The 15,373-nt window shown below is 27.5% G+C and overlaps 1 protein-coding gene across 18 annotated transcripts in view; it reads left to right on the plus strand.

Moving 5' to 3' along the window:
* LOC121124502 (uncharacterized) overlaps positions 1-15,373 on the plus strand; it is a 156,068-nt gene that overhangs the window by 98,745 nt on the left and 41,950 nt on the right. For 12 of the 18 annotated variants that reach the window (XR_011781722.1, XR_011781724.1, XR_011781725.1 and 9 more), the window contains 2 exons: positions 9,572-9,815; positions 10,368-10,682. Coding sequence is in view for 10 of the 18 variants with exons in the window: in XM_071890972.1 (XP_071747073.1) it covers positions 10,456-10,682 (227 nt within the window). In the remaining 8 variants the exon portion in view is untranslated. The remainder of the gene's footprint in view (positions 1-9,571; positions 9,816-10,367; positions 10,683-15,373) is intronic. The other 6 variants (XR_011781727.1, XR_011781729.1, XR_011781728.1 and 3 more) reach the window with 1 other exon arrangement.

The following is a 15,373-nucleotide window of genomic DNA, read 5'->3' on the forward strand; positions in this document are numbered from 1 at the left end:
GAATTGATAAATAGGATACAACCAGACATGATTAAGACAAGACCAGGCTCCACAAATATTTGACGACGCCCAAAAGCTCCAAAAGATTTGATGGGAAGTTCTTATGCAAGTACTTACATTCTGGACTGGGCACCATGTGAGTACCAACTTATTCCAGTCTATGGTTTTGACTTCAAAAAATACATGCTAAAATTGGTTGTCTGAGTTTTTTTGCCAATAAGGACAAGGGTTTCTACGAAAAGAGAAATATAAAGTTGGATTCTAGTTGGCAACAAGTTATCAAATAGAACAGGGTATACTTGCCTTAAATTGGATGATTGTAACACTATTTATAAAAGATTGAAATAAAGCGAAAAATACAAAATTACTTTTTCCCAACCTATTATTTTTATACTTAAATAGAAGACTTTATATAAAAAATAGAAATGTAAGACAATGACAATTACTATTGTAGACTCAATTATACAAACTCGAAGCAAGTATCTTATGGCTTAAGATAATAGGTATAACTCAAAAAGAAATACAATAAAAAAGAAGGCAATGAAATTATCACACCGTCATATGTATACAATATACGTATTTAATAATGGGATGAATTTCTATTAGTTTTTTTTTACATTCTTAATATGACAACCATTATTCGTACAATTTTGTTCAGAGCAGAGTTGTATACCATTACATAGCATTTTTTTAAATTCTCTTATTAATGTGGAAATAATTTTGAACTTACTTCAACATGAACTTTGTTTTATACATATCTTTATATGTGGTACATCAACTTAAATTGAAGCAAAAATCATTTTTCCTAGAAATTTGTATTCTCCAATGAAGTATCGTCAACTTTAATTAATAAATTATTTTGATGAATCCCTTGAAGGACTCCCAAACTCAGTTTAAAGTAGCCCAAATTTCATATCACACTAAAAGAACGAGATATTGATATATTTTGTTTGAAATGCCAATTTTCTTATATCAAGCAAAGGTTTTAAGTTTAGTTAAGTTTCTTGGGAATCATAACTCTTTTTACAAATTGAAAAAAAAGTAAATAATGAACTCAAATATATTTATGGTAGATGTTCTCAAGATTTTTGGGTGTTAGCCAAAATATGGTAAAAATATCATATTGCATGCCACACTAATAGAAAATTAGCTTTAATTTTATTTGAAAAGTAAATATTATGAACTTGATAAAAGTAATTGACGCTTGAATATTTTATTCATATATATTACAATTCGCTCTTGAATTCTAAGCTTTTTCTTAAAGATTGTATGTAAGATATTTGGGGTAATCATTATTATTTGATCCAATTTTCATGAATTAGTTTAGTACAATATTTATTTGCTTATTAGACCCATTTAAGACAAAACAAACTCGAATCTTTAATATATATAAAAATAAGATCAAACCAGGGAGTACATAAATTGGCCGTTGGATCCATTTTATTGTTGAATGATTAAGCGTAGATGAAATGTTAGTTGATGTAAAAGCGTGGGATGAAAAAAAAAGAGGATATAATCTAGCACTGGTATAAACAATTGTTGGCATTTGATTTACCCCTCCATTGATTATAAGGTAGTGTACGTCAGTCTTGATTTAATAAAAAAAATTATATTTATTATAGCAATATTTTTATTAAACTATTGTTACTAAAGAATTTTCTGGTGATGGACATTTCCCACAGGCCCCTGTTCAGAATTCTTAGTCTATGAAATATCGGTTAGTATGTATAAATAAAGTCTAATCAAATAAAACAGGGTTGTGTTATTCATATATTTGCCTGTGATCTGTTGATACGAAAACAAAATAGAATGACAACCCTCAAAATAAAGTATTAATGACATTTGTATTTCTATCAACAAATTATTCTTATTAACTCTTTGGGTGAGCTGTAAATTGTACTTACAGCACCAAAATTGATTGTCAAAATAAAAGATATATTTGCAGTAATCTGCACAATAATAATGTCAACATAACATGTAGATAAGGTTTTTGTGATAGAAAAAAAAAGTCACTCAATTAGACCACCTTCATTATCAATCACTGTATTTACACGTCGTCTAAAGACTCATCTAACAAGTTGTCTCATGCAAACACAATGGATGACTTCAGTGAGTCCACATTTGGCTGTCAAGTCCTATTGGGCTCCCTCTCCAAGTGTCCCCATAAATATTGAATTGCACAAACTTGTTTAAAACTTTTTCATTTCTATTGAGATATTCAACTTCTTCACAATTTCCACATACATAGAAAGAGCTGGACTTCATGCCTTGGTATCTGAAAAAATTGAAATTGTCAACACCTATTTTCTCATCATCTGAATCACTTGAACAAGCTTGAAGGGCATTTTATATAGTTGCAAGTCATAAATCTTAAAGCAAGGAAAAAAATCTAAGCATTTGAGTGGACCATCAATCAAACCTTATTTCACAATAACTGGTGTGAAAAGTAACAAATCAGAAACTTGTGACTTTTTACCCTGGCACCGGGTTAACTTACGTAGTGGCCTAAAACATCAAATTTACTTTCCAGTGAAGCAAAACTTCATTTAAAATGGGATGTGCTAATATATACTTACATTTTTTCGAAGATTTGATTTTCACTTTTTGATTTTGAATCCTACCACCCAAGAAAGATCTTAGAGATGAAAGAAAGAAGAAACATATGAAGTCAATGTTTTGCAGGTCATAACCATATTATGCCAGAATGTACTCATGAATTAGCCGAAAAGTATGTTATAGGGCAAAAAACCTACCGTTACTTTTGCTCCTGGTCTATCCTACTATTAAATTGATAAATAAAAGCATTAATACTTAAATGTGTGATGGTAAGTTGAATAAGTATGAGTAAATCAAAGAAAATATAACTTAAAAGACAATGAACATTTTTTTTAAATATTAATAATAAGCTTTAATATATCTAGGAAATAGACATATTCTTATTAAATACATACTTTTCTTAGAATAAGAGACAAAGCAGACTTGGCTTAAACATAAAGTAACTTTGAAATTTCAATGAAAGAGCGGTGAATTAAGGATGATAACTCTTTCTGATGATTTTAACCTAAAACCATTTTCTTTTTTATAATAAAGTTTAATACGCCAGCAAAATTTGTCTCGATGCAAATATCAATGCACCCTTTTAGGTATTTATAATAACATCATTTCACTCTTTCTTCAAAAAGATATTTCAATAAGGAAGTTCAGGGCATTTTATTCTGTGACAATGAGTATTTATTGAGTTGATACAATTGTAGTGAAAAAGTATTTAAAAAGTATTAATAATTCAACTTAAGAGACATTTATTCTAAACATGACAATACATTCGAGCCTGTGCGTCAGTTAAAAATAGAAAAGAAAAAGAGAGTTTATAATATGTAGAGGTTCATAAAATACGTCCTTGAAAGCGGGAGAGGCTTTGTATATTTGGCAATCTGAACAGAATTTTTTATTTTACAATCCTGCTATAATTATGATTAAACTAAGAATTCATGCGTGTGCTTATGAAAGACGGAAAAGAAGTAAGGAGCGGTTACTCAATAGTTATAAGCATATGTCCTTGTTGGACTCAGAGTAAAGTTCAGAATAGGCATCAGAGTAATTCCAACCTATTTATGCTTACTATATACGAAGTGAGAATATTGTTTTTTTCCTTCCACGTACGACTACTTGGAGCTTATATAAAAAAATATCATGACAGCAAAGCTCTTTTTTTCCGAACAGTCATCCAATTGTCAGGCTTACCTCGTTTATTTTAGTTATTTATATTTTAAAAGTCCGAGCAGGACCTATTTTATCCAATAAAAACGATAGGTATAGCTGTGTGAAATCTTGAAGGTTTGTTGGCCAACTAATAAAACTTTAAACAATAAATTATAAGTTGAGGACTCATTTTTTGTGTAGTTACAGCTCAGATTAAAAATGAAAAGACAATGGAAGTACATCAAATAAAATTTAAGTTATAAAATGTATCTTTAGATGAGGTGTGTACAGCTCATCAAATCTTTTTTTTTTTTTAATCTCAACCTGTTATGATAACATAAGTACAATCATTCTGAATCAAGAACATCTAAATATTGATTAACTTCGTATGAATGAGTATGCTCATAAAAAACAAAGATTAACACATGTAATTTATTGGGAAGTTATTTTCTATATAATTAAGTATACTATATTAATTATAAATAACATAATAAGCACTTTTGCATAAAGCCATTATTGCAAAATATAAATATGCATACGAGTAGATTCGAACATAATATAGGTATTTGCATGTCAATCACAATAACAGATATACTGCATACATAATTATTGGCCTTGTAATTTATACAACAGATATAAATAATTGTAAAGTATTAACAAAACTTGTCATATGTAAGATGATATCTATACATACACAAGACAAAATAAATTTGAACAATACTTTTTTTATCACTCTCATCCACAAGCTATCAAATATTTAAAATTTTGATCACGACTGTGGCCATACTTACGTGATTAGAATAGACATAACTTTTACCATTATATGTGTTATTTTAACACAAAATATATGGAAAATGTCCACTTTTTTGGTGTATATCCTTTCAGTATGTCTCATATAGGTTGAGTATCTTTTCTGCATAATATAAATACTTTTGTGTATTAATTACTGGTAATTCTTGTCAGATATAAATATCATAAAATAACTATATTTTCGTTTAAAAAAACAATAAAATGTAGCCCAAATATAATCTTATTAATATCATTTAAATAATAAGATATTCAAAACTATCATTCATTCATACAAATTAGTTAAATTATAAATTACTTGTACATATTACACGTATCTCAATTAGAATATCCTTCTATGAAAAGTAACTTTATCATAACCTACCATTTTATCATTAATTTATTTAATACCATAATTGGTTTTAAGTATACAATAACATCTATAATTAAATTGTATTTAAACCCTTTCTTTGTGTGTGTCTGCTTTGAGTCTTAAAATAGTCTCTCGTTTAATGCCAGAAGAGTTTAACCTAATCTAACAATGCAATGGATACTTTGCAACTGAAATTTTAATAAGTTTGAACGTAACATACTGACGTAATTCCATGAATGACAAAATAAGAAATAATTTTACTTGATTTTGGAGATTATCTACCGTGAAAATTCTATAAAACTATTGTTTAGGTTATCAATATTGTAAAAATTAAATATCAAAAAAGAGGAAATTTTTTAAATATTAACCAAAATTAATAATTTGGAATTGAAATTGTACTGAAAACAATTGAAAAGAATCAAGCGAAAATGAATGGCAGCTCTTTGGATATTAAAGTAGCTAATAAATTACCATAACTAAAAAAACTATGTATTCCATGAATCATTTATTAAAAAGTGTATTACTGCTGTCATGGTAAAATTATTTTTTACAGTATTTTTATGCCAAAAAATGGTTTAATAGAATTTTTCAAAATACATACTTTGGTATTTTGCAGGTTAGATACAACTTTTGCGTGAGAAAAAAATTAATCATCAACACAAAAAAAAAAAAAATTGTTCGGGAAAGCTGTTTATTAATATCAAAAATTGGTAATATTTTATGTGGATGAATCAATTATGAGAAAATAAAATTTAAAGTATTAAAAAAAAACCTTTTTTTTGTAAAAATAATTTCTAGACTAATTAAAAGAATTCATTTGAAGCCTAAATAATTTGTCTTTCAAAAACGTAAGCTTATTTGCTTAAAAATTGATTAGATTTCTAATTTTTTTAAGCTGAAATTAACCAAGGCTAATACATATATTTTAAATATACAATTTCCATTTCTTATCAATTTCTATTTGTATTTATTTAATACTTATTTATACATTCCAATTAATTATGAATAATTTAAAAAAAAATCCGCAACTTAATCTCGATAAATTATTTAAAAAAAAGTAAATTTTTATTGACTTGTGTCATCAATCAATCACAATGACATTTTTTATATTACTTTTTGGTTTATATTCAAAAATAATTTGATTTTTTTTTAAATTATTATTATTTTTAAACTCATGTTGAGCATAAATTGATTAATTTTTAAATAATTTTAGCTATATTGAATAAGGGATATTATAAATTATTTTTCTAAAAATAAAAGGGTTATTACAAAATTAGTTATTTTCATCATTACTGTCAATTAGTTTTAAAGAAAAGTCTTATATAATACAAGGCCTGAAGATTATATTGACCTTAGGCATTATTCAGATGGTCTTTTTTTTACGGCATAAATGTATTTGTATCAATAAACTTAATTGAAGTTTTTGGCATCATGGCGACAGCTGCTATAAATATAATTTAAAAAGAAAATTGTGTTTCTATTAATCAGGAAAAATTGAATGAAATGATGACTAAAAATAAACCAATAACAAGTTCATAAAAATTGAAAAACCAATTATCAAATTAATAACAAATAACTAGAATAGCAAAAAAAGGTAATAAAAAAATTGAACTTTTTAAATTGTCAATAAGCTTACACAAACTATCAAGTATCTTACTATGAATCAAGGATGAAATTTAATAAGATCATCTGCTAACTTCAAGTTGAGATGTTATCATTTGGAATCTTATTTTTTTAAAGCAGTATAGGTAGCAGCAGCTGCAACAATGAGAATTCCTCTTAATTCCCAAAATTTTATTTGTTTAAACCGAGTCAGAGCTTTTCAATTTAAAATGATGTATTCTTTTGCCTTTGCATTTTCTGGAGCATTAACTTTTCTACTCGATAATCCAAACAGTAGAATTTGAGAGACGGTTAATTTTAATGTAAAATAATGATGCATCTCCCAATCAGTATCTTAATTTGATCCATCTATTTTGTCTGGAGATACGTGGAATCTGAAACAATTCAAATGTGTTATGTCATCATGGATTCTATGATTACCTCCATTAAGGAAATAATGACGACCAATTTGTCAAGAAACTATCTTGTCAACGTGTGCTCCTCCTCCCAGGCACAGATTTAGATTATGGTTGATGCTGGAGGTGGACATATTTAATTAGTGTTTTTTTAACATTTATATGAACCATTCTGTTAACTTTAAGTAAATCTGCCAAAAAATATGGACTCAGTGACAATTACAATTCTTGTTAGTTGTACAAAGGATCCTGTCAATGTTTAGCAAAGCAAATAAGTAAACTTGCCAACAATCATTTTTCAAAATTTAAAAATGATTTAGAGTATATTTTTCTTTATTTTTTATAACTTATAGTAATTGAACACTAAAACTGCAAAAGTATAGGACCTCCCTTCACGAACTGTTAGTATCAAAAATAATACTGCTAAAGTCTCAAAACAGCACTCTTTTTTTTACCGCCTACTCCCCCTTTCCACTTTGGCAACTTTTTACTTTCCTTAATAACAATAAAAATATTCAACTATAAAAGTTATAATAAGATTTCAAAAGCTGTACTTTAATTTCTAATAACTTTTAAAAAAACCATTCACTTTTAGAATGGGTAGAGAAAATTATTATTTGATTTTTTTTTTTTTTTATTTAAAATATTTGTATATTGCTAATAAGAAAACTGTGTTTCTTAGTAACAAGATGTTATGAGAGGTGGCCATTACCCTTATAAAATCTGCTCATAACTGATAAACAGAGTATCAAATAACATTCTAGCATTTATTGGACTAATGAAAAATTTGCTGTAGTATTCACATATTTAGTAAAATTCAATAAATTTTGTAAGGGTACGGATGGAATAATATGCACATAATATTTGACGGGAAAAAAACAATATGGTATCAAAAATGATAAAATCATCATTCTAGTCAGGGCTTTACACTTGTTTTAGACATGCAAAATTGTTTTTCCGTTCAAGTTAATATAATTTATATGCTGTTGGAGCACTTCCTGCAAACCAAGTTCGTTTTGACATGTGACACAGTTGTATCATCCTAGAATATTTGGTATTTCCTTTGTTTTATCAAAATTATATCGACATCGATTATTTACACAATGTTGATAAATATACATTTTCAATAAAACTTGACATATGTTTACATATGTTGAAACCAATTTACAAAATCAAATCTTTTATTTCTAACTCATAGTATGAAAGTTCAATCAAATTGAATACATTAATAGATTAAAATATTAGTTATTCAATAAAGCTCAAATAATAATATAATCTCTTAATTACACATCCATAAATCTTCAAGAAACATTTTTAAGGATAATAGCTCTCTCTGAAGCACTATTTGTATCATACATTTCAAACTGTAAGAAAGGTAAAAAATTATCAAAAGTCTTGATAGTGTTACCGTATTTTAATGTCTGACACAACCCTAATATTTAAAGCATACACTTTAAGATAATATAATATCCAAATTGTACATAAAAATTAAAAATACATTATTTTGTATTTCATTCGCATATAAAAAAAAGGAAACAATTGAATTAAGGTTTTTTTTTTTTTTTTTAATTTCTAACGAAACAGAAATTTTTTAATGCTTTATGTAACTAGTATATTATAAAACCCCAGATTTTTATTATGCAACCTTTGATACGAACAGGAACAGAAAAAAAGACAAAAAAATTGGTAATTTATTAATACCGGCCCTGTTAAGGAATTGTTATTCAATAATTACTTAAAGTGTGAACTGCTTTACATAACTTAATTTTAATTCCGCCCATCAATGTTCAGAACACTAAAAATGTAATAATAGGAAGAATTAGCTACAGCCGACAAAACACATAGTATATTTTTATGTTAGTGAGGTGATATCGTGTAATTTTTGAATGTAAGGACTGAGGTGTAGCTACTAAATATAAAATGTCAATGTTATTTTATTGACATCCACAAAACCACATTCAAAACTGAAGGGTTCTAATTAGACGCCCAAAATTGCCATAAAGTAGTTAATATTTCAGAGAAATTTTTATAGCAAAATTAAAATTTAATGTTTTTACTATAATAAATTTTATCTTGTTGAAAAGCCAAACCCCTAATATTCAGATTAATTAATTATAAAGATGTTTTTTCTCTCTATTTCTTATATTTATACAAGTATTATTTGAATTTTCAATATACAAAAAAATCCACTTTTGTCTTTCTTAAATTTACAAAAAGACACAAATTATACATGCTGTAATTTTTTGCTGATAAACAAAATTCGTTTTGTCAATATTTCTTTTATGCCTACTTATAATTACAAAGTAATAGTTAATTATTGACATTTATTTTCAAAAAAAAATTGTTAGATTTATGATATCCAAGAAAATTAACTATAATTCAGAAACTTTGTTTGATTTATGAGATTTATATTTTACCCAATAAGATATTTTTAACAAAATTATTCAATCATTTATTTTAGAGATAAATTTAAGCTACTTTAATGTTACTTGTAGTATCTGTTAAAGGCTTATGAGAATAATTTATTTTTAGAAATTGACAATAATTCCTTGAAAAATATAAATTTAATCCACGCTCAACTTTTATTAGTGAATTAGCTTTTATTATGATTATGTCATAGTTATATAATGTTAACCTTTAACCAATCGTAGGATCATAAAAGTAATTTCTAACATGTATATATTTATATTTTAAGGTTCTACAAAAATTAAAAATACAAATTCCAACGATCAAAAGTAGTCCATTCTCTTTGAAAACAAAAATATGGCTGTAGTCGTTGGACCTGGTCGTTCAGATTCGAATACAACAGAAATTCGTCGATTCCAATGTTCAGAAGAAGATAGAAGTTCCGCCTCCATACTCATTTCACTCGGAGCGCTTGGAATCGGTGCTAATGCTGCACTTATGGCAGTAATTCTTCTTTGCAAGCCTTTAAGAAGGTAGGATAATTGTTCTAGTATATAAAAAAACAGTAAACATTAGTAATATTTTATAAAAAACGAAAATAAATCCTTTTAAAAATATAACAAAAGAAACAAAATCGTATTGATTTTCATTTTAAAATCAACCCAAATTATTTAAAAACTAAATATGTAATTAACTAAACCCTTAAATATTAGAACAAAAACCTTAAAGCATTCTTCATATTTTTTTTTTTTTTCTTATCTCTTGTTAATAGATAATATTATAAACATATGCAATCACATTTTTATCCTCGTAGATTTCACAAATTTGTCCGTCATAATAAATAAAAAGCCTATTACTTATTAGTTATAGGGCCCTTCTGTTAATATATACTACTTAATTATATATTTTCAGAATATAGATTATAACTCACAATTCAAATACACATATTAATAACCTAAAATCTAAATCCCTCACTATCATTTAATAAATATTGTATCAAACAATACTACAAATACTCCAATAAATCTATTTTCTCTCTTTTTTATTTCCTTTATCATTTGAAACAACATCAAAAAAAAAAAAAGATAAAAGGTTGTGTAAAAATAATCAAAATAAACCTTAAACCATAAAAAACACATCATAAACCAAATATAAGAATTAAACAAACAAATTATGGCAACGGGTTCTGCTCGTGGGAACACAATTTCTCGAGGTATTCCTGGAGCTGGAATATTTATCTCATCAGAAGAACGAAACAATGAAACTTCAAATGGAACTGCAATTGAATGTCCAGATAATTCTCACTCTGCAGCAGTTATCATATTTGTTGTTTCTGGCTTAGGTATAACAGCCAATATCGTCATTATGTTCCTTATACTTACGCGCAAAAGTCTTCGAAGGTAAGATGGTGAACTAAAAACAACTCTAAATAAATGTTTTTTTTAAATTATGTTATAAATTTGAGTTTTAACAGACAAAAACAGTTATAGAATCAATTATACATTTGACTCAGAATGTTCGAGGTTTAAATAAGTTGTAAAGAATATATCTATGTTTATTAAATTAATTACTGCATTTAATAAAAGAGACATGAATGTACATAATTAATTTGAAACAAAAAATATTTGACCTGGGTTAATGTAAAAAATAAACAGTTTTGAATAAGTAAGAGCTAAATTTCACTAATCGTGTTGCTCGAGCATTTTTTTAATTTTGGCTCATACACCCCATGCGTCATATTTAAGTTTACACTAAACATTGTTTTTTAAACTTTATCAAAAACTAGTTCATAAAGACAGTAAGAACAAATTTTAGTTTATTCCGTTCGATTTATAACTGAAATCGACATTTTTTATTTAAAATGGCCTCCTTCAGCCTCAATGACGGACTACCCCCTCTACCAGAAGCCTATAGAAGCCTTACAGATGTAATCTTCTGGCAAATTAGCCCATGCATCCTTGACAGTGGACTCCAAAGATATCAAAGCCGCATGAGGCTTGTAGCATGCGTCTTCCTTGACCTTTGCATTTATAAAATAATACGGTCATACCGCGAATCATCGTCACTGGATTTCTTGCAAGCGGGGTTTGACGTGCATAATCATAGCCTCATCTCTTAATATTCGTTTCCAAACATTGACCAGTCTTTATTGTGCCTATATCTTGGATTTGAAATCGTTTTTTGATGCAATACACACCCGTCCGGCAAATTTTGAGGTCATTGTTAATCTCAGTTAGGGTCTTCTGATGCATGAACATTTCTTGTACAAGAATTCATTCTGCTTTTTTTTGTCGTTTTTCAAGATACAACCAATATTTAACAATAAAAACAATTACAAGTGATTATTATAATGTAACACAACCTCACTTTATTTAAAATTCCTATCAAAACCCGATCTGTGAGTATTTCTTTAATTGTAAATTCATATATGACGTATGGGGTATATTATAATTACATTTAAAAAAACCATAAAACAATTCAATGTTCTGTGTATTTGTATAACTGTAGAATTAAAAGTGATTATAAATTAGTTTTCCTATTTTATTAAAGAAGAAATACAAAATGTATTAATTTGTAGTAACTTTATATTTTGTAAATGTATATTATATTGTCGATACAATTTGAGAAATAATAATCATAACTTTATTTAATATTGATACTTCCTTACTAATACCCAAATAAAACGTACAATAAAGAATGATAAAATAATCAAAATTGAAATATTTAAAACAATAATCTTTTTTGGTCAGGTAGAGAAAATGTTATTTTAAGCCATTACTTTTAAATTATAATTCTAACTAAATAAGAGTATAAAATTTTCGTTGCATCGTGCATGATTAATCTACGCTCACTCCCTTAAATCTATAATCATCCTTTCCTTAAATAAATTGTCATTAATGAACCGTATTAGGATAAAATAATTGTATACTTAAGTAAAAATAATGTTTTGCATGCATGTAATTAAACCTCTCATTACAATAAAATGTAAATGTTATAAAGCTTCTTAAAAAGTAATTTAAAACTTATCTTAATCTTATATACATTTATATATTAATGTTTCCAAAAAGTGTTTAAACGTAATAATGTCATTTGAGTATATTGTAAGAAAAGATTATATACTTTAAATAGCAGTAGTAAATGTAATTATCGTTATTAGGTTGATCGTCAATTTAGATATAATATTTTTTATAAATAAAGAAAATTGAAATTTTTATATATTCTTTTAAATAGTTTGTAGCCCAAACCTTGAGGTATGTTGTTTTGTAAAATAGAAAATTATTGTGTACACAATGAATGTACCTAGTTTTTTTAATTCAATATAAATTGTCTAGTTTAATATAAATGTTAATTAATTTTTAACAATAAAATGGTTGAAAAAGAATATAAGTATAAGTTATAACAAATAAATTTACTCTAATTTTAAAGTTATAGAATATTTCCAAGGAATAAAACCCTATTTTTGACAAACAAAAATAAATATATAAAAGGTCGTAAAATAATTATTTTAGTGTTAACAAAAGGCATAGATTATAGAACATCGTAAAGTTAAATGGCTATAAAAGTGTAGTTTTATGTGACGTGTCTACATACAAAAAACTGGAATTGCTTTATGAAAATCGACCAGTGAGATTGAATAATCGATTCAGTTCTGCCTTTTCCACAAAAAAAATAATAATATTTTAATTCATTATTTAACTGCATTTTTACATGTTTTACATATATGGATATATTGGCTTTGCTTTGTAAACAACAACTTCTAAAGTCTTAAATTTTACATAAAGAATTTCAAATGTAAAAAGCTTTCCCTATAATAACTCTAAACAAACAAATAACGTTTGGCTGATATTGGGGTTTATAATGCTCTATAATAAATATTCAAATATAAATTTAAATGATCATTTTAATTAAAACAAATATCTGTAAAATAAATCATCTTTTTTATCTCATACTGCTTTTATGAAGACATATGATCTAAGAAATTTCATTATATGTTTTATTTTAAATTTTAGTGGCAAATCTTTATTATTTTATACTCTCTTGAGTTGTCATAAAATATTTTCCTTTAAATTTTTTTTAGGATTGATATTAATTGAAAAAGCTAAAAAGGGGCTGTATTTAATAAAAATAGCTTACCAGTGTCTTTCAATTATTAAGAATACCTTCAGTTTATACATTTACTAGTGGTAGTTCACTGTATTGACCAAATTAATCATGCGCTGACTAAAAGACAAATTTTGTTCTAATAATACATAAGATAACTCCCCAATAAATCATCAGTATTTTTGTATGTTTTGCGTGAGCACACTCACACGAAACTACTCAGTACTGTTATCAATTCATATATGTTCTTTTCTCAAGAATGAAATAATAATAATACAATTTTGAGAATAAAAAAGTATTATGATTGATGAGTAATTTAGTCTCAAAAGAGCTCAATAACAAAAACAGGGATCACTCTATGCTACAAACAAAATACATGCGAGAGTTACTTCTTTTTTACATTAAAACGTTCATTTTTTTTCTTTTTTTACATATGAATTATGATAGACATATGTTAAGAGAGGAATAACTACGACACCCAAAAGGAGCTGCCTTTGAAAGGAAAAGAGTGAGGCTACGCTGAAAAAAAAATGGTTGACGAATGACCAGATACAAACACACAGTTGAAAGATATAACAAAATGCGAAGGTAATGGAACCATGGTCAGATTAAGAAAAAAAAATAGTGTACCTTAATTTTAAAAGGAAGTTATCCTTTAAAAACTAAGAAATTTTGCTGAGGGGAAAAAAATTATCCTGCTTAAGGTTTACCTCTCGTGAGGTTTCTCAGGATCCTGCTGAGGTCCATTTGAACTATTAAAAACAATAAAAAATATGGACATTATGGTAAAGAAATGGAATCCTTTTGGAACTCGATATTGAATGTAGATTTTCCTCAGCTGGGAAATAAAAAAACCGCCAACTTTAATGCCATGATCAATAGTAGGGATGAGTTTCTCAATGAACATAATATTACCTCCGTTGGTCAGTTTTGGGTCTCGGAGGAAGTCAAAATTAAAAATTATATATCGTGTTGGAGAGCCAGTTATACATTCCTTTCAATCAAATGTGATGTGATTAAACAGGGAGCCTCTGTTCCCATGTACATAGCTTTAGAAAGTCTACAAAATAAGGATATCCGTGTAGGCTTGATGAAGGGACCGGAATACAAGGGCCCAAAACGAATCGTTGAGAGAAAACTGATGAGACTTGGACTCAATATTAACCTGAGACCCTCTGATTGGCTTTTTGCAACAACCCCCAAACACCACAAGGCTTTTAAAATTGAGTTTATAATTATAAAAGTCAACGTAATTTAACGTAGTGAAGATTAATAAAAGAAGAATTCCATCATGCCTAGAGAATCTTGCTTACCAGCACATAGACGTACTAAAAAAACTTTGAGAATTTGGGGTTCCCTTCGAAAAAAACAGGTCTTCCCAGGACCTTTAAACTAATAATTAGAAGTTTATCTCGAAATAAATCGAACAAAAATATGGAAATGTATCTTTCTTGATAAGAAGATTGAAGACCAAATTCATATACTCTCTGATGGATCGAAGAGCAATTGAGGCGTTGGTTCAGAATTTGTAATCACTAAAAGTGATCAAGTAGTTCGGGAAGCCTCCATAAACCTCACTTCTTAAACCACTACTGTCTTATAAACCGAGATGCTTGCCATACAAGAGGATCTTCCTTGAATTAAAGACAATCGAGAGAAATGGGGTCCTAAAGGATTTTGTATCTGGTCAGACTTTCAAGCAGCAATTGGAGAATTGTGATCGATAGAGACAAAAACTTCCCGGGTTCGAAATACGAAAACGCTTTGGAGGTCGTTAGTTAGTTAGGACCTTCTCTCTATCTGCTGGATAAAATGTATCAACCTCCTACCGAAATAGATTGAATCCCTTGGTCATCTCTTTGGGAGAAGGTATATGTCCATTACATAGACAAATGCCATACATTTTGGTAGAACCTTGACTACTGTCGTCAAGGCCGTGCAATGCTCCCAAGAATTAGACCTGGGGGTGGAAGGATCTTTTGGTTTTTTT

The sequence above is a fragment of the Lepeophtheirus salmonis genome, chromosome 9 (assembly GCF_016086655.4).
Source record: "Lepeophtheirus salmonis chromosome 9, UVic_Lsal_1.4, whole genome shotgun sequence".
Lineage (NCBI taxonomy): Eukaryota > Metazoa > Arthropoda > Copepoda > Siphonostomatoida > Caligidae > Lepeophtheirus > Lepeophtheirus salmonis.